The 26,534-nt window shown below is 45.8% G+C and overlaps 1 protein-coding gene across 2 annotated transcripts in view; it reads left to right on the top strand.

The window, feature by feature from the left end:
* The window catches only part of PKP3 (plakophilin 3), a 76,207-nt gene that overhangs the window by 35,864 nt on the left and 13,809 nt on the right, over window positions 1-26,534 (top strand). For both annotated transcript variants that reach the window (XM_081010632.1, XM_081010631.1), the window contains 4 exons: window positions 20,289-20,377; window positions 20,847-21,580; window positions 23,119-23,242; window positions 23,556-23,760. In XM_081010632.1, the coding sequence (XP_080866758.1) occupies window positions 20,289-20,377; window positions 20,847-21,580; window positions 23,119-23,242; window positions 23,556-23,760 (1,152 nt within the window). The remainder of the gene's footprint in view (window positions 1-20,288; window positions 20,378-20,846; window positions 21,581-23,118; window positions 23,243-23,555; window positions 23,761-26,534) is intronic.

Here is a 26,534-nt window from a genome sequence, read left to right as displayed (position 1 = left end):
CTGACCCAAGGCCACTTCATTAAATGCATCTGAAGATGCAAGCTTAAGTCTACGAAAGCCATTATAAATGTTACTCATCTTTAAGGTGCCTCAAGATTATTTGATTGTTTTCACTGCAAGAGACTTAACATGGCAACCCCTTCGACTTCTTTATAATAAGAAAAAAAATCTCCCACTGGTGCCAATTCTTTTTCCATCGGAAATAGCCTGAGCAAAAAGTGACACTTTCACCTCACTTTCCCCATGGCAACAACCACCTTTGTGAGTGGAGGTTCCATTGGCAGCTCTTGGGACAGGTTATTATACAATTCACTGAATATTACAAATTTTAACTTGGGAAGAAAACTTTGCTTTTTTTCTGTGATGGTGGCCTGCAACGGTGTCGTAAACTGTAGGCAAGTGACAGAGAGGCCCCTACCTCTTACTTTTGGGTACCTCTCTCCACCCATGTGCAACATTCCAAAGTTCCCTTTTCATGCATTCAGGAGTTCAAATGTAGGCCTGCTGGTGGGCAGTTTCTGGATTGCGGTGGAGGTTAAAGCATTGGAGGCTATAAGAGGGTATGTCAGGTGAAGGTCCAAGCGCTGTTTGCTTGCAAAGTCAACCACTCGAGCTTGTTGAGAACTGCTTCAGCCTGTTTCTGAGCTGGAGAAACTAGGAGGGGCAATGGTGGGATGCATTCCAGACAGAGGAAGAGTGACAGCTGTACATAATTCATACTTCCTTTTTAGTCAGACACCATACATGATAAAGAAAGCAGCAGAATAGGAAAGGGAGGGAGAGAACTGCATACAGATATGCATCATTATGGTTGCTGGAATGCTCATAAAAATGTCTGCTATAGCCAGAGGCAGATATAACACAGATTTGTATTTCTCCTATGTACATCTCAGCCCCTCTGACCTACAACATCCATGTTCTGTTAGCTCTAGGGTTCCCCCTGCCAACACATTTGACAATGCATCTGAGTACTGTCTTGGGCAAGCTGCTGTAAGTGTCCAATTGACTGGGACAATGGGGACCACAATGTACAAGGCTGAACTGAAACTGGTTGTGGAGACATCTGGACCCAAGTTCCTCATAACGGATGGATTGCAGGGCTGTGTGTACACACAGATATGAGAGCTGGGGTAGCATTGCAGACCGAAGAAGTCTACATTGTAGACTCTGCAGTTAAATCTAATCTTTGCCTCAAACTCATTAGGTGACCTTAGACAAGCCACTTGCTTTTAGCCAGAGCACCCTCATCCCAAACATCTGTAATGTGTGTAGAATGCAGGGCTTTTTTTTCAGCCGGAGCTGACCATGACACCCATCCCCAATTCTAAAATTTATGATTGGTGGCCTCTTCTTCAGTACTTCCTAACACCTGACATTTTATTTTCCAAAGTGATAGCATGCATGGTGGCATAGTAGCTGCTACAAGGAGAGGGGCAGTAGTGGCATCTGAATGTTTACATTACACCTGCTTCATTTAACAGCTGAGATCAGAAGAAGTCTAGTTTTGTGCTGCCTCAAGTCTCCCTTGAAACAATGAGGAGAACCCTAGCAGGAGATTCATCCAGGGTTAATTATCTGAATCTACCAATGACTCCTCCCCAAGAGGGAAAAGGGCTTAGCTTTTGCTAGTGCTGCTATTGTTTGTTAGCCTTACAAATGTATAAAATATGTAATGCTTCTACATCCTGATCCAATGCATCATTCAAAAACTAAGCTGTGTTGATTTCAGTACAATTTACCTCTTAAGAGGCATAGCTTGCCTTTCGAAGTGCATAATAAATAAATAAAACATCCGGGGGTGATTACATGTGTAAGAACTCTTGGCTCCTGTCCTTGTACTCCCAACACAGAAGAACTCTTTTTGCATTAAAGCACAAGTAGCTCTAGAAGTCTTAAAAGGAATATGAAAGAGAGGGGTGTACAGCATAGCAACCACTTTTCACACAGTTCAACACTTGTCGTAACGTGGCAATGCCTGGAAGCAATTATAATCTGTGCCAATTTTAGCTCTGTTGTTGCTTTGCCCTCACAACAGTCCTAAAGGGTAGGTTCTTATTGTGGCCTTGTTGCAGATGGGGGAACTGAAGCTTGAAAAACAGTGATTTGCTCAAGTATATGCTGAGCAGAGATTTTTGGCTGTGTACATACTCCCTTTTGCTCTGCATCCAGTGTGCTCCCACCGCTGGGTTGAGAAACAGTGGACACACGATATTAGCCACAATCCAGATCTCTCCTGTATCTCTCTTATGAAGTATTCCATGTATTATGTGCCCCGCCCCCCGCCCCCGAACTGGCTCCAATCTTAATTGAAGAAAAATAACACCCTAGCTGTGTTTTAAGCCTGTAATATGGTCACAGTCTTAGATTCAGTTCCAAAATAAGAATTCTATCCATAGTTAGGAATAAGTGGTGAGAGAGTTCAAACCTGGCAGATGAAAAAATTGTAAGCTCCACACACTCACTGCACACATACACACGAGAATAAGTGCTCTCTTCTCCTCTGCAACAGATTAAGTCTGCAGATCAAAGGCAGACACTTCAAGAACAATTTACCTCTTTTATCTGAATCTTTGGCTGGCTGAAAGAAGTGGGGAGGGATGAACACAAGACCATATCTCAACGTGTCCAACTGCTTAACAAGTGGGTCAGTTTAAAACCCATATAGCTGCAACTCCTGGGGGATTCAGAGCTAGGGCCATATATTCTTAAGGTATATTAAATAAAGCAGCTTATTTAATTGTTCAATAACTACTTCATAGTCATTCATTCTGGAACGGCTATCCATTCTGTGAAAGCAATGCAGCAGGCTCTCACTTCAGTTGGAGTGGGGCCCTTTACCCAGTAGGACTGATTTTTACACCACTGTTACAGGGCAAAGGAAGTGCTGGGCGTCATGTATAGACTCCAGGGTAACTAAAGGCTGACACTGAAGTGGAAGGTGGGTGCTTTATTAAAACAGGTTTCACAGCAGATCACATGGGCAGGTTCCTCCGCCAAAGGACGAGTCCAGTGTCTCCTGGCTTTGCTCCTGAAATGGCTGGTGGGTAAACTTACAACATCAAGTGCTGTCTTAGTTCTCGGTTTTGTCCCTTCCCTCCTCTGTGTGTCATCTGGACTCTCCCCTTTTTTTCTAATTTTCAAAGCGTCATACATGTATGTTTATCCATTAATCTTTGATGTATTAAAAGAAGAAAGGAAACTTTAAAAGAAGACGCATAATGCTGCTCTGGGGATAGGGTTTTGTTTTGCTTTTGGTGTTGTCATGGGTGCTGTCCACTTAACACTATATGCTGTTGGCTTCTGTTGCAAACTAGCAGAACTAGTTTTTTTTTTTTTTATAAAGTGCTTGACCTTGGAGAGGAGAGAGATGGGGCTGAGAGCAGTGAGGGCATTTCCAGACTAACCCAACTGCTCTAAAAATGTTTCTTCTATCTCCACTCCTAGTTAATTTAGCATGTGTGTGCTTTGTGTGAGCTGATCCAAACAGGCTTTTTGCAGTACGGCAAGATGAGGCAATGCCTAGGCTTTGTTGCACGATGGAGCTAAAATTAAAACCTCAGGGAACTTGGACCCAGCAGATGGAAGGATAGCGTTTATTTACGTATTTTGAAAAAAATATATACTGCCCACACATATAAAATGTCAAGGCAGCATGCAACACTATATGCAAATACAGTGAAACATATGATAAATAAAGAAAATTCAAAATAATAAAAAATTACCAGCTCGTTTATCACATCACCGCAAAATTCCTTGCATCCTGCCAAATTCTACTAACAACAATACTGGTCATGTGCTGATGCTGTGGTACATTTTGGGGTGATGATAATTTTAAGTGCATGACCCAAGTATTTGTTGGCAGCTGGAGCTGTTCTTTGCCTGGGGGTTGGCGGAGGATAGGGCAGAGGAAGAATACAGAGGCAGACTCTCTGAACCAATTGCAGAACCCTCAGCGGGAATATCGGATTTGACTCAGAACAACTCACTATCTCTGAATATTTGTGGTTTTGTCTTGATACTGGTAATTGACCATAATAAAATGACTTGACCTTGGTGAAGTAAACAAAGCATTGCAAAGGTATTCAGAATTCTGCACCACCCCACGACTATACTTCCACTGCAAGGCAGTCACAAACTAGCCTTGTTCTCCATTCATGCTTAGTGAAAGGCATGGAAAAGTTGCAGGTGATGGGCACCATCATCCAACAAATGCCATAAACTCACTTGGGGCTTTTCAGTGACTGTGGAATGACTTGTTTGGATGGATTCAACCTTCCAAATCCTTTACTACATGGCAGTTGATTTATTTTCAAGGTCACTTGTTTGAGCAATAAAAATGACCATGAGAGCTGGGGGAAATAGCATACCGTATATGAATGGCCTCTAAGGGGAAGGCAGCTTCTGTGTTGGGATTTGCTCTCTCAGTCTCTTCAGGCAGCTGGACACACCAAATAGCACTAGCAAGAGTGGGCTGAAACTCAAACTCTCCCTCTGAGGGCTGTGTAAATTATACTTTGCCCCTGGTGTTATCATTTGTGTGACAGTGTGTACTTACTGATGATAAGTGGGAATTCCACCTGTTTTGGCCTGAATGAATTATCTCCTCACATCTCCACATTAACTTTTCATTAGGAAGTCACTTACAACAAGGGTGACAGGATTGTAAAGGATACCTGAGCGCCAGGGACACAGTGTTGCTAAATACTTGTTGTCATTGTTATTTCTATGAGTATGCTACGGAAGTAAATAAATGTGTAAAAACAAAATCTGTGAAAGCAGCTGCTCCACTATCCAGTACAGGATTTCAGAATGCAAAGTGTGGATACTACATTTGAAGCACATCCCCCACCCACTGCCAGCTCAAATAATTCTGTGCACTGTGGGTTTTTAAGGGCTGCTGGGAATTGTAATTCTGTGATTTTGTGAGGGGTAGACTACAGTGCCCAGAATTGTTTGAGAGAAAGAATGTGCTTTGAATGTGCTTTAAAGTTATCACGTATGTTCAAGAATAATAGGTAATACGTTTACTGGAAACTGAGTCGAATACGTCTGCCGGATTGTTTTTTCAGCTACCCTGTTTGTGGGACCCACAAACACACCATGCAGTGAAGCCATAATGTGATACACACAACATCTTCTCTTCTTCCCACCTCCCACAAGCTAGGAGACTCTCTTCCATATAGTAGTTTCTGACCTGTCATCCCATGCTGCTTCTCCTTTGTCAGCCGAAACATGTTGAATCCTGCTTGGGCCTGCAAGTGTATCTGATTTTCCCCCGTTGTACTAAATTCCCTTTAGTTTTTGGTAGCACAAATTGTTGGCTTATCCAAATGGCGCTTAGCCTGCTCTAATCAATCATATAGTGAGTTCTACACTAACTTGTAGGTGGAATATTTGTTTACATAATTAGTTTGCCCTCCCCACTGCCAAGCATACATATGCTTACAAGGGCTCTTTTGTTCATTTGTTTATTAACTTTCCCCCTATCTATTCCATACCTTTATATAAGTTATACAGTGTGGTTTATAAACTAAAATATTGTGTTGCAACAAATCCTTTAAAAATCATGATAACATAAAAAATAGTAAACATACTCCATGATTTTTTACAGATTTCTAAAATAAAATTTTCAGATTTGCAGGGAAACACTAGCCTGCATTGTGCCATGTCAGTTCTGGGCTCCTTCATAACTCTGTAAATCTGCCCCCGTATTGATCCATAGCACTCTCTACTACCTCCATCTCTGCTGTATCTGTATCTTGTATATTAGGCATAAGACAACTTATTCAGTGCAGAAGGTTGCTTTGGAAAGGATGTTCATTGAGAAGAAAAAAAGCTGTTAACACCAGTCAGAACCAGTGTGGTGTAGTGTGGCTAGATCGATCCATAGGCTTGGAGCCAGCTATCATGATCTCCCGATTTTTTAAAATGGGGGCACAGGAACAAGGGGTGTGGGTGGGGAAGGTTGCCTATTTCTTTGGAGCAGTACATGAGATGTGTATTTTTATATGTCTCTCTTTGCACTTTTTTCCTGATCAAAATCTTTCACACAGCTGCATTTGCCCTGCATGGGGGAAAATATAGGCACTTTCCCTCTTGCTTGGGGAGATAATTTCAGGAAAACAGTGCAGGAGGAAAGTCGTATGCATATACTCTGCTTCAAATAAATTGACAGCCCTCCCCCATCTACATTTTGTCTTTTAAATAACAAGTGATCCAATAGCAGATTATGCACATAATATGTAGCTGACCTTTGTGACTGGGGAGATCTGGGTTTACATCACTACTTAGCCATTATGCATGGACTTAACCTTCCTCACAGTGGTGATGCAAGGATAAACCAGACAACCTCCCCAGTATACTTCCTTGAGCAGCTTGGAGGAAGAATGAGACACAGACATAACAAATAAAAATATTCATGTAAAACCAGAAAGATATGGTCGTTACTGAGGAATAAGCCATCCCATTTTCCTGCAACTGGAAAACTACATTTCTGATTGGCATATTGGGCAGAATTTATTGGTCACTTATTGGATGGGGAAAGTGGGCTGATGAGGAGGGAGGGATTTAATGAATCAAATCTGATTCATTGAAGAATAGGCTGGCTGGGAAATAAATAGGTCTATTCTACTACTGTTGAAGCTGACAAACGATGAGGGGTGAAGAACAGGGGGCAAAGATGAAGAGAGGGGGGGAAGTTGAAGCAGGTGGAAGACAGGCTAGAGGCTATCCAAGCTGGAAAGATAGCCTGCCCCCAAAGAGCTGGATCACTGAATAAGCTGAAGATTGGCAATGAGGCCGTATAAGGGCATTAAGGAATGAGGGGAATTCAGCAAGGAGCTTCTGGAGCTGTCCAGAGTGAGAACTGCCTGCAAGCCTGTCTCAAAGGACTTGGTAGTGAGATTGACTGGGAAGACAGACTAAGCGGTCTTAAGTTACCGTAAATAGGGTTAGGGACTAAGTTTTACTAGTCAGCCTTATGTAAACCTTTATAACTGTTATGTAAAGATACAGGAACCTTATTAGAGCAAATATAAGTATGTCTTAAAGCAATAGTAACAAACTGAAGTATAAAACTCGTCTTATTATGCCTCTATATTTATAATAAATATATTTAATTATAAAAGAGTGTCTAGATGGTTTTGTACCACATCTATCATACCATAGCTTCTGGGATATAGTTATCAGAACTATACAGTTTACTAATGCTAATATTTGGTGGTTAGAAAGTGAATAAGTGAGAAATAAAATCTGGTCCTCCACATATAAAGTATGCAGTGGGGTGTCTTGCTACACAGTCAAGCAATATCTGGAGGGCCACAGGTTTCCCATCCTGCTCTAAGCCAGCCCCATGAGCTAAAAAGTAGCTGCAAAACAAAGAATGCCACAGAGAAGGAAGGAGATACAGGTGTAGATACCTCAGAGATATTATGGATTTGGTTCCAGACCAGCACAAGAAAGCAAATATTGCATTAAAGCAAGTCACACATTTTTTGTTTTTGTTTCCTAGTGCATATAAAAGTTATGTTTTCTCTATGCTGTAGGCTACTAAGCCAGGTCCCCCCCCCCCTGTCATCAGGGGCAGGAGGGGAAAAGCCCAGGTCCAGCACTAGCCAGCTCCACTCCTGTAGCCAGAAGGGTGGTAGCAGGGCGCTTCCTTCCCTTGGATGTGGCTGGGCTGCCTGCAGCTGCACCTGCATCCTTGTAAGGAGCAATATCTGTGAAGCACAATAAAGCAAAGCACAATAAATGAGGTGTGCCTGCATTAATGAGAAATGCTCAGATTTTATTTGCGGTTTTGAGCCTGGTTTGTATCTCCTCCACTGCTGGGAAATCAGCCTCATCAGTCATTGGATTTATTTGGCAAACAGCTCCTAAATGATTATTCTTTTAACTTAGGGTCATGTTTGATAACTACACATGCAGCTGTTCAGTAAAATGGGAGGAATTTTCACTCTGAGCACCGCATTTCCTCTATAAAGCTTATCTTGTTTAGCTTAATAAGTTGAAAGCCTCTGCAGAAACAGACCTAGTTTCCTAATCTTCTGGTATGAAGAGAGATTCCCCCACTTTACTTACATTTTATGGTAAGAGGACAATTTCTTTCAGAGGAGGAAAAACTGAGGGTGTCTTTATTGTGGTGCAACACTTAGGAAGGTTTACACATTCTTTAAGTGCTGACCTCATATGTTTCTAAGTAATGAATTAATTAGTATAACATGGAGACATGCAAGGTTAGTTTGCACAACCCTTTTTTCACTCCCATAGCAACTTCTTTGGTTTGGTTTCGTCTTTGCACATAATAATTAGTTTTGATTTGTATAAGCATTACTCTAAATAGATTTGTTATCACATGTCATGGAAGGCTTAGAGGGCTTCCAGGCAGGCAGCTAGATAAGAACATCATTGTCTCCAACAAGAACAGAACCAACAAAGGAAACTCTTGAAGATTTAACTAAGTACAATGCCACCTATTGACCAAACCGGAGAATGACACTATCCACACAACACCCCTTCCTTATTTAAATAAACAACCAGTACATCAGTGCTGTTAAACTACTTGATAGTTCAGGTCTTCGGTCATTTACCTTGACAGCTTCCAAATAACTCAGAGTAAGTAGTAGTCGTGAAAGTAACATTGCTGTTAGTTCTACTATGCAAGCTTGAGAGTTTGCTTTTGGTGATCGCACCTTCTCAGTGATAGGAAGAAGATATCATCAGTTTCTGTTAAGTATTCCATGTTCACTCTCAGCAGAATATAATCAGGCTCTTGTGGGACTTTGTGACAAGGTGTCTGCTATGATCAATTGTTTTCTTGTAATATATTCTGCTACATGTTTTTTTCTTTAATCAAGGTCACAAAGGGATTATGGTCTGCGAATCTGAAATAAGACAGATCACATAGGTATCTGTAAAAGTTTTTGCATGCCCAAACACTAGCAAAAAATTTCTCAATGTTTTCATAATATTTTTTTCTGCTCTGGTTAGAGTTCTAGAGCAGAATGTGACTGGCATCCATTCTGAACCATGCAATTGTAATAGCACGCCTTCTAAATCTGTAGTTTTTTGCATCAGTGCTACCCATTGTAGGCTTGTGGCACCCTAAAACAGATTTGCAATCATCTCATTTATATTTTTAAAGGCAGCCCACAGAACTGATCCACAAAACCAGGAAGTAGTGGATTTCAATAATCGGTGTAGTCGTTGTTTATCTTTTGAAGTATTGTACAAATATTATCCTAGAAGATAGTTCAGCATTTCCAGAAATTGTCTCAGTTCTGTAGCCTTCAGCGCTTTCAGTTCTTTGATGGCATTTACCATCTCTAGGCATGGCTTTGTCCCATGTTGTGTGATTAGTTGTCCAAGTAATTCAACTTCACCTTGATGAAAAATGCATTTCTCCTTGTTTATATTGAGTCCAGATTAATGGATCTTATTCCTGACAGTGACCAGTGTTTTGTCATGGTCTTTCTTCCACTGATGTACTCTGTATTAGAATGTCATTCAGGAAGACAATTACTCCTTTTATCTCTCTCAGGACTTCTGTCATCTTTGTTTAAAAAATCTAGGAAGCACTTGCAATTCCAAATGGTAAGCGCTGAAAACAAAATCTCCCAAAGGGTGTGATAAATCTAGTCAGTGTAGCAGTCTAGTTTGTCAAAGGTATTTGCTAGATACTAAAGTATCCTATTTGGAAAATACTTTGGTTCCTGTCTCTTTCAGGAGAAGGTCCTCTAGTGTTGCAGGTACATATTTTTCTCTCACTACAGCTTCAGTAAGCTTTTACAAAATCTACACCTTTAATCATTGGTGCATTACACAAGATAGGCATGGTAGTTTCCTTAATTATGCAGTGTTTCTTTATCCTTTCCAGCTCCATTTCCCCTTTGTAGTGTAAATAAATGGTGATTCTTTGTGGTGTTTTGTATGCTATATGATTTGACACCTGAATTCTAGGCACCCCTTTTGTTTCTCCCACTGGTTTTAGGAGTCCCATTCTAGCAGCTGTTCCTTGGTTGAGGAAATTGTCCATATTATGATCTCATATACATTAAACATAAACTGTGTGTGTGTGTGTGTGTGTGTGTGTGAGAGAGAGAGAGAGAGAGAGAGAGAGAGAGAGAGAGAGAGTTGGAGAACACACAGAGAGAAAGGAAAGCGTAATAAGGGATTAATGTATGAAAATTGTATTCTTTAAAAAGAACAAAGGGTTTAAGGCTGTGGGTGCCAGTCACAAAATGGCTGCCATGGGGGTGTGACAGAACATAAAATGGCTCCTGTGGGAGAATATAGGACAGACCAAGCTGGTGCAATCAGGAAGTGAGCAATAAGAGCAAATAGTCCCTCATACATTATGGGTTTTTGAGGGGATATTTACTGTTACCTTTTGAGGGTGTCATAGAAGGAACTGGTGGGCACATTGGTTCTCATGGGCATTGGGTTTGTGACCCCTGAGTTAAGTGACAGGCTTCACATAAATGGTGTTTCTTGCTTGGTAGTAGCGACGTTTTCTTCCCTCTTCTGGAGCTGTGCATAGTGACCATTTGTATAGGTTTTCTTTTGATGTTTTGAACTACCATAGATCTTTTAAACCAGTCCATAGTGCTGTTTTTAAGCATTAAATAATACTACTTCTCTAAGCTTGTGCACTAGCATATTTGCTATGTCAGTATAACTTGATGTTGCAATAGTATAGCTAGCTAGTTAGCGTGTTCTGTGCCAAGCGCTTAAGAGTACAGCATGTCTTAGGAGCAAAAACTGTTCCCCAGCTTTAAAAAACAACCACCACCACCACCACCCCACACAGGCACACCAATGGTGTTCTGTCTCTGGGGAATGCACAATATTTCCAGTCTTAGGGGTGCATCTCATATGGTATCATCCAAAAAACTGCTAGTGTAAACTTGCCCATAGGGATTAAGACTTGTTTCTTGGTCTGGTTTGAACATCAGTCAAAATAAGGTTTTGTTCATTCAAGTTTAGTGGTAAACCATGTTTTACATTTCTTCTGAGTTAAGTTGTTATCTTCAACAGATTCTTCTAAAATGGATATGGGATACTGCTGTGCGTATCTCCTCCCTCACAGCCGCAAAAGCAGTCAGATGGTTCTGAGAAAAAACATTAAACAAAATCTGAGCCCACCTGTTATGTACTGAGTTGAATAGGATCCAAACTGTAGCAGTCTGATTGGTCCTAGAACAATAGGATCCAAAAGGCAGCAGTCTGATTGGTCCTAGAACAATAGGATTCAGAATGCAGCAGTCTGATTGGTCCTAGAACAATGCAGCAGTATGATTGGTTGGCAGGAACCACCCAATCCTGCTCCAGATAGAAGTGAATCCACAACCTGATTGGCTTACAGTAGAATTCCAGAATTAGCCAATCATGTGCAGCCCATTGTGTAAATAATGTATATAAAGCAGATACTGTGAGGGGACATTTATTCATTCCTCCTCACCACTATGAGCTGAATAAAGAGCATGAAATCACTTTGCGACTCTGAGTATATTTCACTGGCGACGAAGGTGGGATCCCGCTGAGCTGACTGCCACACACAGCACCGCAGCACCGCCAACTGCCGCACCGCTGCCTCGCACCGTGTATCCAGGCTTCAGCTCCGGGGCACAAGGAACTCAGAATGGCAGCCAACAGCAGCTTCTCGCCATTCAACCCAGCATCTGGAGACTGGGAAGCGTACGCCTCCCGTTTCACCTTCCTCCTAGAAGCCAAAGGGGTCACCGACGAAGAAGACGCCAAGAAGAGGGCGATATTCTTCAGCGTCTGCGGAGAGGAGACGTTTGAAATCGCCCGGGCTCTCCTTGCGCCTGAAGACGTCGCTACTGTTCCATACAAAACAATAATGGAACAGCTGAAGGGGCACTTTTCGCCGCAGCCCTCAGTGGTGGCTCGTCGAAATGCCTTCTACGCAAAGCGGCAAGCCCCTGGGGAAACCATAACTGGGTTTGTGACCTCTCTCCGCCAAGCCGCCCGGTTCTGCAACTTCTCAGAGCTGGAGAACATGCTTCGTGACCGCCTCGTCGGTGGCCTGAAGGATGAGAAGCTGCAACGGCGCCTCTACGCTAAGAAGGACCTAACGTTCCAGGTCGCTCTGGAGGAGGCCCTGGCAACAGAAGCTGCCGAGAGGTCGACCCAAGAGGCACGGCCGAGCCTGCCATCCCAACCGAGGGTCCACCATGAAGACCTCACCGACGACTCAGGATCCGACAGGGAGGAGGTGCACCGAGTACAGCAGCGCACTCAAGCAGCGCACAGACCACAGCTGCCTCGACGAGAAGGAGGGAACTGCGCAAGCTGCGGGGAGAGTCACGAGAGGAGGACCTGCCGTTTCCGCAACGCAGAGTGCAGGCAGTGCAGAAAATCGGGACACATCGCCCGGGTGTGTCGGGCTCGGCCCACCCGACACCAGGCATCAGATGACCAATCCAAGAGCCCCAGGTCCCGGGGCCCAACGCACCAAGGCAACTCGACGGAGCTCACGGACTTCCAGGTATACCAGTTGCCCCACCCCAACGTAGAGAAAATTTATGTAGAGGTACAGATAGAGGGGGCCCCATGCCGCATGGAGCTTGACACGGGTTCAACTCTATCCATAATCTCGGCAAGGACCTTAAGGAAACTGTGTCCCACTGGGGGTCCCAAACTCAGGCCGGCCCCATTCACCCTCCGGGACTTCCAGAAACGTAAGGTCCCCACAATGGGGGTGGGGACCTTCAGGGTGCAATACCGAGGGCGGACGCGGCAACTGGACTTGCTTGTGGTCAAGGGCCCCTACATTAGCTTACTGGGATTGGCATGGTTTGGACCACTGGGGCTAGCTGTCACCGGGGTGAACCACACTAGCTTACAAGTGGACGTGGACGCCATATGCAAGGAATTTCCAGGGGTTTTCGATGGAAAATTGGGACAGTATACGGGCCCCCCCATTGCGCTACAGCTTGACCCCGCAGTACGACCGGTCAGGCTCAAGGCCCGCCGGGTCCCGTTCGCCTTGAAACCCCGTATAGACGAGGAATTGGACCGACTCGTAGAGCAAGGAGTGCTGGAGCCGGTGCCTAATGCTCCCTGGGAAACCCCAATCGTCACACCCGTCAAGCCTAATGGTTCGGTCCGCATCTGCGCAGACTACAAATGTACCATAAACAAGGCCCTCACGGCCCACGCATACCCAGTGCCAGTGGTCAGCCATGTCCTTGCCACCCTGGCTGGGTCGAAAATTTTTGGCAAGCTGGACTTGGCCCAAGCATATCAACAGCTGCCAGTAGATGAGGCCACAGCAGAGGCACAGACGATTGTGACGCACAGAGGAGCGTTCAGGGTAAAGCGGCTGCAATTCGGTGTCAGCGTGGCACCAGGCATATTCCAGAATATAATGGACTCTCTTCTTAAAGGGATTCCTGGCGTCACCCCCTTCTTCGATGATGTGTTGATTGCCGGCCCCACACCAGAGGAGTTTGAGGACCGCCTCCGCACCGTTCTGCACCGTTTCCAGACGGCGGGTCTCAAGGTGAAGCGGGAAAAATGTCTACTAGGAGTGCCTCAGGTGGACTTTCTGGGATTTATGGTGGACGCAGAAGGGGTCCACTCGACTGGGGACAAGGTACGGGCCATTTGTGATGCCCCAGCGCCCAAGAGCAAGACTGAACTTCAGGCCTTCTTGGGACTATTGAACTTTTACCATTCCTTCCTTCCCCACAAGGCGGCGGTAGCGGAGCCCCTACACAGACTCCTGGACAAGCGGGCCCCTTGGGTGTGGGGCCAGCGCCAGGAGGCCGCATTCCAGGCAGTCAAGGACTTGCTTGTCTCAAACTCGGTCTTGGCACACTTCGACGAGAGGCTGCCGGTGGTGCTAGCATGCGACGCCTCACCCTATGGCATTGGAGCTGTCCTGGGGCACCAACTCCCGGATGGAAGAGAGGTACCGGTGGCGTACTTTTCCCAGACACTCAACACAACCGAGCGGAACTACTCGCAAATCGACAAGGAGGGTCTGGCAATCGTAAAGGGAGTAAAAAAATTCCATGATTTCTTGTACGGGCGGCCCTTCACCGTGGTGACTGACCACAAGCCGTTGCTTGGCTTGTTTGCCCCCGAAAAGCAGACCCCCCAAGTGCTGTCTCCTCGCGTCCTCAGGTGGTCAATTTTCCTTGCCAGCTACCAGTATGCACTGATTCACCGACCTGGGAAGGCGATGGGCCATGCGGACGCCCTCAGCAGGCTACCACTACCGGAAACAGGCCCTGACCCAGCACCTGCACAAGAGGTTATGAGCCTGGAGCTGCTTCCCGACCGCCCCATTCAGGCACAAGAAGTTGCACACCATTCCAAGAAAGATAGGGTCATCTCCCGGGTCCTGGACTGGGTGTGGAGGGGATGGCCCAGCAGCAGCCCCGGGCCAGAATTCGCCGGCTACACAACCCGCAAACATGAACTGTCGGCCCACAAGGGGTGCCTGTTATGGGGAAGCAGAGTCGTTGTTCCCCAGCCCCTCTGCAAAAGGGTCCTCACAGCCCTACACGAGACACATCCAGGGGTAGTAAGAATGAAGGCCCTTGCCAGGAGTTATGTGTGGTGGCCGGGGATCGATGGAGAGATAGAGGCCTGGGTCAAACACTGCCAGGCCTGCCAAGAATCCCGCCCAGATCCCCCAAGGGCCCCAGTCCAGTCCTGGGAGTCCGCCCGAGCACCATGGTCACGCCTGCATGTGGATTTCGCTGGCCCCTTTCAGGGGAAAACATTCTTCATAGTGGTGGACTCCTACACCAAATGGCTGGAAGTCGCACTGGTACCGTCCACTTCCACGTCCGCAGCCATCCGGGTACTACGCAGGCTGTTTGCAACCCACGGGCTCCCTGACACTCTCGTCTCAGACAACGGGACTGCATTTACGTCAGGAGAATTCCAAACCTTCACAGCGCAAAACGCCATCCGCCACATCCGTTCGGCGCCGTTCCACCCTGCCACCAATGGCCAAGCAGAACGCATGGTGCGGACCACCAAGGACACCCTTCGCCGCATGACGCAAGGGGACTGGGAGTACCGCCTTGCCACATTCCTTCTAGCACAGCACAGCACCCCCAGCTCAACGACTGGCCGGAGCCCCGCTGAACTACTAATGGGTCGGCGCCTTGCAATCAGATTGGACCGCCTTCACCCCGATAGAGCTCAGGATGAGGTAGTGGTGGGGGAAGGCAGGAACCCCCGGACCTTCGAGGCCCAGGACCCAGTGTACGCAAAGAATTTTGGGGCAGGCCCAGCATGGGTACCCGCCACAATCACCAGGGTCACTGGCCCCGTGTCGTACGAGGTGCTAACGGATGGGGGGCAATGCTGGCGCCGCCACTGCGACCAGATACGGCGACGATTCCCGGGAGAAAACCAGGAGGAGGACAGGTCAGAGGAGTCCCAAGGGAACAGCGGGGCAGTGAGGCCCATAGAGCAGGAGGGGCCAGCAGGAGAGGCAGAATCAGTAAATACAGAGAGGACCCGTGAGGCCGAAAGGACACCGGAACCAGAACCACGACTGAGCGAGCCGGTTGCACCAGACCAAACAGCCGCATCACAGCCAGCATCCTTGGAACACGAGCCAGAACCCGGAGCCCGGACCAGGGAACACCCCAGGCCACAACGCACACGTAGGCCGCCGGCATACCTTGAGGACTATGAATGCGACCTCCCGGGCAGGACTGGAACTTAGAGGGGAGGGGTGTTATGTACTGAGTTGAATAGGATCCAAACTGTAGCAGTCTGATTGGTCCTAGAACAATAGGATCCAAAAGGCAGCAGTCTGATTGGTCCTAGAACAATAGGATTCAGAATGCAGCAGTCTGATTGGTCCTAGAACAATGCAGCAGTATGATTGGTTGGCAGGAACCACCCAATCCTGCTCCAGATAGAAGTGAATCCACAACCTGATTGGCTTACAGTAGAATTCCAGAATTAGCCAATCATGTGCAGCCCATTGTGTAAATAATGTATATAAAGCAGATACTGTGAGGGGACATTTATTCATTCCTCCTCACCACTATGAGCTGAATAAAGAGCATGAAATCACTTTGCGACTCTGAGTATATTTCACCACCAAAAACATTCTACTTGCTGGATTTTGGCTCAGGTCTCTTCCGATGATTCTGCAGCTTCTGAAATACAATCACTCAGTAGCATTATGGCTGCGCTGATAGCTGGTCAACTCCCTTCAGCTATCCAGGAACTGTGCCAGGTTACAGCTTTCTAAAAAGGGCCTTTGTTAAGCAACCATTTAAAAAGTGTTTTAATATTTATACAAAATGAAAGGATGCCTGGGAAAGAAGGATTGGAGAAAGTTAATGGAGAGGGAACACAAGGAGCTGAAGCTTATTAGCTAGCCCCTCTGTGGGATTGTCTTGCATTTCTGTTTGTCGGAAAGGAGAACCAGTGCAGCCAAGCAAGAAGAAAACCAAGCATTTTGCAGATAAGAAAGTGAGAGGACAGCTCCAAAGCCATTTCCCACACTGTTCTTTGGCACTTGAGTTGTAAACTATGACTATAGGGTCCCTAAAGGGCACAGGAAGCAAGTGCCTTTGCTTTGGAGGTTTCCTCTACTAACATTGCCGATGCAAACTTGTTCAGTGCTGATAGCGGTGCTAATGTCCTGGTCTTTCCTTTTCTCTCACCCACAATATCACCTGTGATCAAGGATTGTGTGTGACACAGCTGGGAGAACATCCAGCACTGTGCTGTGATTTGGCTTAGTGTTGTGTCCAAACCTGGGCTCATGGTTTATCTTGCTCCAGACAAACTGTGACCTGTAGCCAAGGTTTGTTCTATGGTTTGCCATGCTCAGCTCACAGCAGGACCAGAGAAAAAGCAAAGTGGCCAGTCTTCTCTCTGGGAACCTGCACGTTTGCTTATTCACTCTAAGTCAGGCATCCCCAACATGCCGCCCTCCAGATGTTTTGGCCTACAACTCCCATGATCCCTGGCTAACAGGACCAGTGGTCAGGGATGATGGGAATTGTAGTCCAAAACATCTGGAGGGCTGAAGGTTGGGGATGCCTACTCTAAGTCATGGTTTGGCTTAGTGTTAAGTCCCATCTGGGCCTCTGACAAGTGCAAAGCCAGTACAATTCCCTGCCATTTTCATTTCCCCCTTCTACCTTGCAGTAGCCCTAGGAGGCATGCACCTCTGAACAAGGGCACCTTTAATAATCACCACGCTAATGGTTTTTAATCATAATGAATGAATAGATCATCTTTCCAAAATGTGTAGCCATTTCCACTTTCTTCCCAAAAAGTGAATGGAGGTGTCATTACCCAGAAGGCACTGTGCCAGATCCCAGTACAGTGTGTTCTGGGATATTATCCAGGAATTCATGCGTAGGTGGAATGTGAACCACCATGCTATTACAATCTGATTAAAAGAGCATCAGAAAACCACCACAAATAAATGGATGACAGGAAAGGGAAGAGCCAAATGCAGTAAGATGGAGGATAACTCGTATCTCAGTCTTATGAATTTAAAATGGAAGATGGAAGCCTCTAAATGAGGGTCAAGCAAAACAACCTGACATGAGAGAGATAATTGGGGAAGTCAAGAGTCCTATAAAAATGAAATAATACTTTACTTGGCTTAGAAAATAGACAACTCAGAGGGCACAAGCTAAAGTTTATACAATCATGAATGATGTGAAGAGAATGGAGAGAGAGAAATTGTTCACCTTCTCCCATAAGAACAGAACACAAAGTTGCTCAAGGAAGTATTTGCTCTAGGATGAATAAAAAGTACTTATTCATAGAGTGGTTCATTAACTAATGGTGTGAATTACCACGAGTATGGTGATGAGTTCAAGCTTAGCTTACTTTTGATAGATGTTACCCATGATTGCAAACATTCCCATGTTTTGAGGCTGCATCCCTAGTTTAAGTGAATACCAGCTGTTTGGAAACGAACTGAAGGGTATGATTGTTGCCATTTTTTTGTCTAGTGAGTTTGTCAGAGACACCTGGCTGCCCACATTCTGAGGCAGAATGATGGACTGGCTAGGTAGACCTTTGATCTGAACCAGCAAGTTGCTTATTATGCCCTTGTGTTCTTTGTGAAAAGCTTTGAGCCTTTGTAGAGGACGAAGGTGTCTTTGGAAGAACTGACAAGCTCAAAGAGTGGAAGCTAGACAGTTGTCTTGTGGAAAACAAGGAGGTTCTGAAATAAAGGACATTTTTGTAACAGTAATTTACGCTCCAGAAAGTGTGGGACACCTCAATGTGTTTGCGAGCTTTTTGCTATGGTTTTGGCAGGCGCTACAATGGATGGCCTCTCCGAGCTATATAAGGTTTGGCTGCAGGCAAATCCAAATGACTAGGAACATATGGTGGACAAGAGGGACATTGCAAGGGCAATGAGGGATGGCTTTGAAAATTAGGTTCAGGTCAGAGACCCTTGACAAGTTATTGGATAATTGGCTATGCAGTCATGATGCCAACAAGCATTTAAGGGTGATAATAGATAACCAACTGAGTCAACAGTTTCATGCAGTGGAGTGAAATGGAGGCCAGTGTAATTTTAGACTGAATTAACAGTAGCTTTCATATCCAGGAATCTATCAAGCAGTAAATAGCCCTGTGCTACTCAGCATTTATTAATGCTCAAGTTAGTGCTAGGATTTAATTTCTGCCAGGGTTCATTCCTAGGATCTGTTTCTAATGATAGGGTTCATCCCTGAGATAGACAAAGTTAGGTTGGCCAAAAGTTCCTCTGTGTAACTGCAGAAAACATATTCCACACTTCTGAGTAACTGTAGTGTCCCCAGAAATGAGTTATCAATAGGAATGAAATATAGATCATAGTGAGAGCAAGGTCCTTAAAGGACGTTGGTTAGATAAACCAAGGATGCAATCCCAAAAGCACCCAGGAAAGAACAATTTGGTGCATATAACGTCACTTGGCAAAGGCCTGGGTAGGTCAGAAAAAAAGATAAGGTAATCCAGACACATAATCAACTGTTTCCCAACCAGAATGCCTAGGACTAAAAAGGTGACATTGCTTAAGAAGTTAGTACAGGGTTCTGAAGATAAATAAAATCCTGAGTAAGGCCAGTTCCGGTGTGGTGGAGGATTCATAAGGTCAAAGGCCTGGTGGCTTCCACTTCTCTGAATTCCCTGGGCTGTCATAAGGTATGGAACTGTGTCACAGACAGCCACCATGGTCTTTCATCACACAGGCTGCATGGTCTAAGATATATATTGCAGGAAGCCATGACTATGACATTGAATCTCCCAAATATAGATGGAGGATAGTGGTTTCTGGTGGACAAATAGCATAGACACCATGCTATGTCTTGCTTACAAGTTTTCAGCTAGAAAAAGAATGCTGGATTAGGTGGATTCTTCCTGATGTACCTCTGCCTTTTATTTCCAGGAACCACAACTTGTATGTGCCGTGTCCACTAGTGTCCTCTTCTGGTCCCATGGAGGAGCCCATGTAGCAAGAAGAGCTCTTAGTTGAGCAACTTGCTCAAACCAGAGCTGGAATTGAAAATTTGAGCCTCTGCCTCCAGTCACCTCTCCTAGGCTCCTCCTGTTAGAGTCTCTTGAAGGCCCACCCCCTGGCCTGAGGACTGGGACTTCTCCTGCACTCTATACCTACCTGGCACTCACTCTTTGCCAATAGACTAGCAAGCTAGTATGGGAGGCACTCAGTTCCATGGGCCTTGGGGAAGAGTCCATTTGTGGCTCCATCTCATGTTGTATGAGATGGGCTTCAGTGGTTCCCTGAACCAGCATTGGAGACAGAGTCAGGAACCTGATGTAGCTCATAGGTCGGTGATGCTATAGTCTCTATTTTGGTGTCCTGGTCACTCTGGAATCATGACACCTAGGGTTGGCCTGTGGCATCTCCAGTTAACAGGATCTCTCATTGCAGGGCTGAGAAGGACCAGTGCCTGGGACCCTGGAGAACTGTTTCCAGTCTGAGGGAACAATATTAGGCTAGAACAACCAACCATGTAACAGTATAAACTAGTTTCCAGGATTAACTGGGAAACATAACATGGGAGTAATTGAAGCCAAGACACTTGTTTTGATTAACATAGAAACTGAGGTCTGCCATGGACCCATAATCCAGACCTCTAGAATTTGAAGGGTAAAGTTTGATATTTTTATGCATATTGTATTTCTCCTTCCAAGTTTTGTCAACTCCAACCAGTTGCTGTCCTGCTGCCCCAACTGTTGGACTGTTTGCCAAACAAAGCAATACTGTCCTTGCTAAGTGAGCTCAATGTATTCTTGTCCTGCAGGCGGAAACTCCACCAATGGCCAATGCAGCACTCAGCAGCAGCACTACAGCTCCAGATCCCAGACAAATGGCACAGCCCCCAAAAGCTCTGTAAGTTCAAAAACCCAGCTCTTTCTGCTGCCTATTGATTGCTAATGAACTTCAATTGTGGGTGATGATGACTGTCATGATGATTACCACCAGCGTTAAAGGAATCTAATTCCCACTTTTGCCCTCCCTGTTTTTGTAAAACTGGTCCCCATGGTACTATGCAATCTTGCAGCGATTGTTTCAGTAAAATATCCCAGTGACGGTGTCAGAGCCAGCTCTGCCAGCTTTTAAGATTCTGTGCAGAGCAGCATGGCCGTTAACTAAGAGCAGAATGTGGCCTGCCAGTTCACTGAGGATGGTGCCCATCAAGGGGAAATAAATGGGTGGTATGGAAAGACCCCACTTGACCTTGCAGCTGGGGTGTGGCATTTGCAGGACAAACCAAATACTGTGCATTATTTCATTTGATAGAAGAGTCTATCTCCTTTTGAAAATAAACATTGCACTCCCTTCTTTCCTGCCATTGTAGCTGTACCAACCACCAGCTGGAAAGAAAGGTTACAGCACCATGAAAACTACTAGCTGGTCCTCTCGCTCAGCGGTGGACCTCAGACCCAACAAGAGAATGGCCTCCATCAGCAATGGCGTTGGGCCGAAGGGCCTGGCTTATAGCCCAAATTACACAATGTCTCAGTCTGCCGGCACTGCCCCCCGCCCCAGGTCTTTTCACGAGCGGAACTACCGGGGGCATCAGAACTATGACACCATGTCCCTGCGCTCCCTGCGCCTGGCGGATGGGCCAGGCAGTCCTGGGGGTGTGGATGACCACTACAGCATTGTGTCTGAGCAGCTGGATCCACTGGCCCAGGCAGCGCTCTACAAAAACCGGGCAGGTGGCGGCTTCAGCAGATCCTACACCTTTGAAAGGCAGATGAGCGCTGGCTCCAACGCTGGCATGAAGGGGCCCATCGACTGGATGGATGGTGTGGAGGCACCGCAGAACAGGCCTGTCATCCGTGCGCCAGCCATGCGCACCTTGCAGCGCTTCCAGAGCAACAACCGCTCCCGCCTTAGCACGGGCACCTATGGCACGGTCCAGGCTTCTCAGGCTGGGAACTCCTATGCAGGAATGATGGAACGCAGTTCCCGTGCCCCCTCTGTGCGCAGCTTGGCTGACTCCAACCACCATTTGCAAGACCTGCGTGCCATTGACATGTACGACGGTCACAACACACTGATGTCTCAGCAGTCCTTCTCTGGAGGGTGAGTGTCCTGCGGTTTACTTGCAGGGTGTGGGGCACTCTGTTCCCAGTGGAGGTGGTCTAAAAAAAGAGGAACAATCAGGGACACAGAGCATAGTGTTCTTCCTCCCTTGGTGATATTTTTTTATTGAAGTAGTTGATCATCACTTGTTTAATGCTGCTCAGTGAGTCATATGAATGTTGTCCCTCTCTGGAAGTATGCCTTTACTCTAGCAGCAAAGTACAACTGATGGTGCTTCAAAGAAGATGATAGGACTTCTACTCTTCTTTCCCCCATAATTCCAAAACTTCATGTTAGGGTGCTTTGAATGTAACATCCTGAAGCCAAAGCCAAGGCCAGGGGTCAGCAACCTTTTTCAGTCGTGGGCCAGTCTACCGTCCCTCAGACCATGTGGTAGGCCAGACTATATTTTGAAAAAAAAAAAATGAATGAATTTCTATGCCCCACAAATAACCCAGAGATGCATTTTAAATAAAAGCACACATTCTACTCATGTCAAAACACCAGGCAGGCCCCACAAATAACCCAGAGATGCATTTTAAATAAAAGCACACATTCTACTCATGTAAAAACACCAGGCAGGCCCCACAAATAACCCAAAGATGCATTTTAAATAAAAGCACACATTCTACTCATGTAAAAACACGCTGATTTCCGGACTGTCCGCGGGCCAGATTGAGAAGGCAATTGAGACGCATCCGTCCTTAGGTTGCCTACCCCTGGCCAAGGCGATGTGACAGCCTCTGTCAATCCACTTGTTTATGGCTAGTAGGGTGTTGACTTACAGTGAGGGGGGGGAAGTATTTGACCCCTTGCCAAGTTTGCCTGTTTGCCCTCTGACCAGTCCATAATTTTAATGATAGGTTTTTTGTAGCTGTGAGAGACAGAATAACAGCAGGGGGGGGGAAACCCAGAAACCCATTCTGTAATTTCCTTGGTGGGTGTGGGGTGGAATACTATACTTAGCTTTCTGTTTTCAGCATATCCATTGTGGAAGCACAGAACCTGGAATCCATTCTGGTATCTTTCATTCTGAGACTCTCCAGTCTCATAGTTTTGAAGAACAAAGAATGCATCTAGCCATTGCAGTTAGGAAGAAAGGCACAGAACTGCGAGAACCAAATAGTAAGGGTTCAGAAAACAGAGTAAGCCTGACCAAAGGTTGCAGTTGTTACTCAGTGTGCTTTTCTGCTGTGCTGGACCCTACTGTCCTTCATGCCTGTTTGCAGTCTTCTCCTTTGCCATCTAATTCTCAATTCCAAACCCCTCTATCCCTCGCTCTTTTTTACAAAATACTTTTGGTTTTGCAAAAAAGAAAAGAAAAGAAAAACCCTTTGTATACCTCCAATCTGCAAACATGATAAAATAAAGACATTAAGATTTGCTTAATATACATTTGGAGATATATATATATATATATATATATATATATATATATATAAGCACAGTATTCAGGGGACATTTATTAGAGCTCTATGTGAATGAGGTGAAGATGGGAAAATGCACACTATTCCCTCTAACTAGGCCTTGGTTTTCAGGTTTGATGACATTGATCTCCCTTCTGCGGTGAAATACCTGATGGCCAGTGACCCCAACCTACAGGTGCTTGGAGCTGCCTACATCCAGCACAAATGCTATAGTGACAATGATGCCAAGAAACAGGTGAGGCAGCAGAGGCATATCCCAAGGTGATACTGGGAACGTGCCATGTCAAGGGCCTGAGCTTGTTTCCCAGGGGGACCAATGTGGACTGCAGGTTTAGTCACTGATACATCTCATTGAAAAGCCTGCAACAGCACTCATTCTGATGCATTGGGCTCTTGCCTGTGGGGATGAGTAAGTTATCTGGAATGAGAACAGAGCAGGCAGCCTTAGGTGGCATGGCATACTGAAAAGTTCCACGCAGAGACCTGCTTTCTTGTTTCTCTCTGACAAGTGTACTACTCTTTCTGTCCCTGTCTCTCTGCCTCAACAGGCTCGCAGCCTCCAAGCCGTGCCCAAACTAGTGAAGCTCTTCAACAACTCCAACCATGAGGTGCAGCGCCATGCCACTGGAGCCATGCGCAACCTCATCTATGACAATGCTGAAAACAAGCTGGCCCTGGTGGAAGAAAACGGGATCTATGAGCTGATGCGCACTTTATGCGAGCAAGATGATGAGTTGCGCAAGAATGTCACAGGTGAGAGAAGTTTGCATCGGGCAAGTTATGATGAGGCAAGCTCTCCAGTGCTTAGAGCTGCGCATTATATTTGCCACAGAGCTGCTGCCCCAAATAGTCTCCCCATGAGTAGCCCCTGCCCTACTGTCACTCCTAGGAGTGCTTGCTGCAGCTTGGATTCTGCCTGCCTGTACTCCATGGGTTTGGCTACCACTGTTAGGAGAGCAGAAACATGATGGCCCTGATCCTTGTGGTAGTGGTCAGATATTCCAGCAGGAGGGAGACAACATGTCTTGGGGAAACTATTTTTGGTGGCATCCCCAAGCAAGTGGACTATAGAACCGGGCTCTTAACTCCTGTGTCCAAAAAGGTTGGCATTACTAACACATGCAACTGACTATGAACCAGGGCCAAAAACTGCATGAACATGGAAATACTGTGAACTGCCCTGAGACAATACAATACAAATTTTCCAGCTCTCCTGGAGGTGCCAGGAATTGAACCCGGGACCTTCTGCATGCAAAGTAAGGGCTTGCCTACATTTGAGCAGTATTTTGCTGTTATTAAATCCACACCCCACTCCGCCTTCAAATAAGACTAGATTAGCCCACACCTGCATGTATTTGAATTTGTATATGAAGACCAACTTTGGTCTTTTTCCATGCACCTTAATTGCATTTGGCCCATAATCTAATTGCATTTGGCCCATGAATCACCTTGCCTGCACCTGCATCATCTTTTGCACTGCACACAATACATTCGCATCCAGAGCTTTTTTCTCTATGCTGCTCCCCTCCCTTTTGTCCCAGGTCCCCTTCAGAACTAGCCACACCTCCTCCCCCCACCCCCACCCCCTGCAACTCAGCTCAAATTTTCCAGGTGTCTCATTTCTCAATTCACAAAAAGCTTGAAGGCACACTAATCTGTGAACAGAAGAAATCAGCAGGACACTAGCAACTCCCAGTTTATTGAAACACTCTCTGAGCTCAGATTGGCACCCGTGCCCATTCACAAAGAGAACTGGGATAAGCACCAGCAAATCCTCATAGAGGAAAACATAAAACCTGGCAGAATCCGGAGCGCTTCGTGGGCTGGGGGAGGGAGTTCCAAATCCTCAGATTACGCACTCTAGTTGCTCTGTATGTCATGGTGTGCAAAGGAAGGTGATAAATATAGGTGGTAGGGAGGGCCAGGGTGTGGGTTGGGACCTGACTCCAGCCTGTCTGAAACTGTCTTTTGCGCTGGGAGAGAGCAAGGGCACTGAATATAGAGGTCCAGCCAACAGGAGAGATTACATTTGCTTCTCTTACAAAAGGGCTTTCCTAATCCTGCCCAACAGGCTCTGATTGTCTAATCTAATACCAGGCTAATGGGAAAGTTAGGTCTAGGAGCTATGATGCAATGAGCTTTAACGCTTATTACAAGCATGGTGGAGTCTGTGAAAGTGGCTTTAGCTGAATACAATCAGAGGATGGAAAGAGTAATCCCCAGATATCACAGCCCAGGGCATACCTCGTTCTGTGCATGAGATTAGCCTTTTGCTGCTGGTATATATGGATTGGGGGTGGGGAGGAGACAAGACAACTGCATTCTTGCCTGCCTGTAGCTGTGTGTGTGTGTGTGTGTGTGTGTGTGTGTGTGTGCGCGCGCGCGCGCGCGTGCACACACATGCTGATCTCCCACTTTTTGCAACCCACATGACAAAATTTATAATATGTTTTGTGGGCATGTTTCCTTACCTTTCCTGTATACAGGGTATCCTACTGAGACATGTCGTAGGCAAATCAGCAATCTGAAAACATTTAAAGCAAACATAGCACTGATGCATTTATTGATTTGTTGTTCCACTTGTCCCAGTCGGACAGGGTGAATTGCTGTGCTGTGCAAGGCTCACTTTCTAAATCAGACAAACTTGTCCACTTTGCTAGCTTTTATGTAATAGTTCCCTTCCCTATAATCCAAATCCTTCATCATCACCAGTGCACAATCTCAGGCTGGATAAATCCCATCCAAATCTGCACCATGCCTTTAGTTTTCTCCTGAAGCAGGTTAAAACTCACTCCTTTTATCATGCCTGCCACTCACTCTTTTATGGGAATTTCCTTCCTCATCTTCTTTATCTTCTCTCACCCAATTACTTACCTAGCCCTTTCATACTAAAATCTGTATAAATACAGATTTCTTCCTCCAGAACTGCAACATCTTTTCCCCTGGTTTATGTCTTAGTGCTCCCAATCCAATCCCAACATGAGGCGTATACAGTTAGCTTTGTTTCATGTGTGAATGAATATTGGCTCTTGGAAGCACTCTTGTGGGCTGAACTCTCATTCCTACTCTGCTTCCACAGCAATGCAAACTCTGTGAGAACCAAGCTCTCACTTATCCTGATTTATCTCGTTTCTCCATTAAATAGAGCTTCCCCAGTAAAATTTTGATTACTCCCCATTGCCTATTGTGTTACTCTGTTTCTCAAAATGACTATGCATTTTTTCTCTGGGGCATATTTTAATAGGGGTGTGTGTGTGTGTGTGTGTGTGTGTGTGTGTGTGTGTGTGTGTGTGTTTTCTGCTTCCTTGAAAATTGTATCCAGAATATCTGTTGATCCTACTAACATAGTGGAACCAGGGGTCCATGCACACCAGCACTGACACTTTTCTTGCCCTGCCCCTTATCTTAGCAGCACTTTAATGTGCTGGGAGCCTGGTGGCTGCTCTGATTCAGCCCTTTACAGTCCTCCTGCCAGTGTTGGCATAGAGTAACCCTACTCACCTGTGAATTCAAGGGGGGAGCTCATG

This window comes from Podarcis pityusensis (assembly GCF_964106645.2).
Source record: "Podarcis pityusensis genome assembly, chromosome: 1".
NCBI classification, from domain to species: domain Eukaryota; kingdom Metazoa; phylum Chordata; class Lepidosauria; order Squamata; family Lacertidae; genus Podarcis; species Podarcis pityusensis.
Note: the sequence above shows the minus strand (reverse complement) of the source record. Positions and strands in the feature narration are given on the sequence as shown.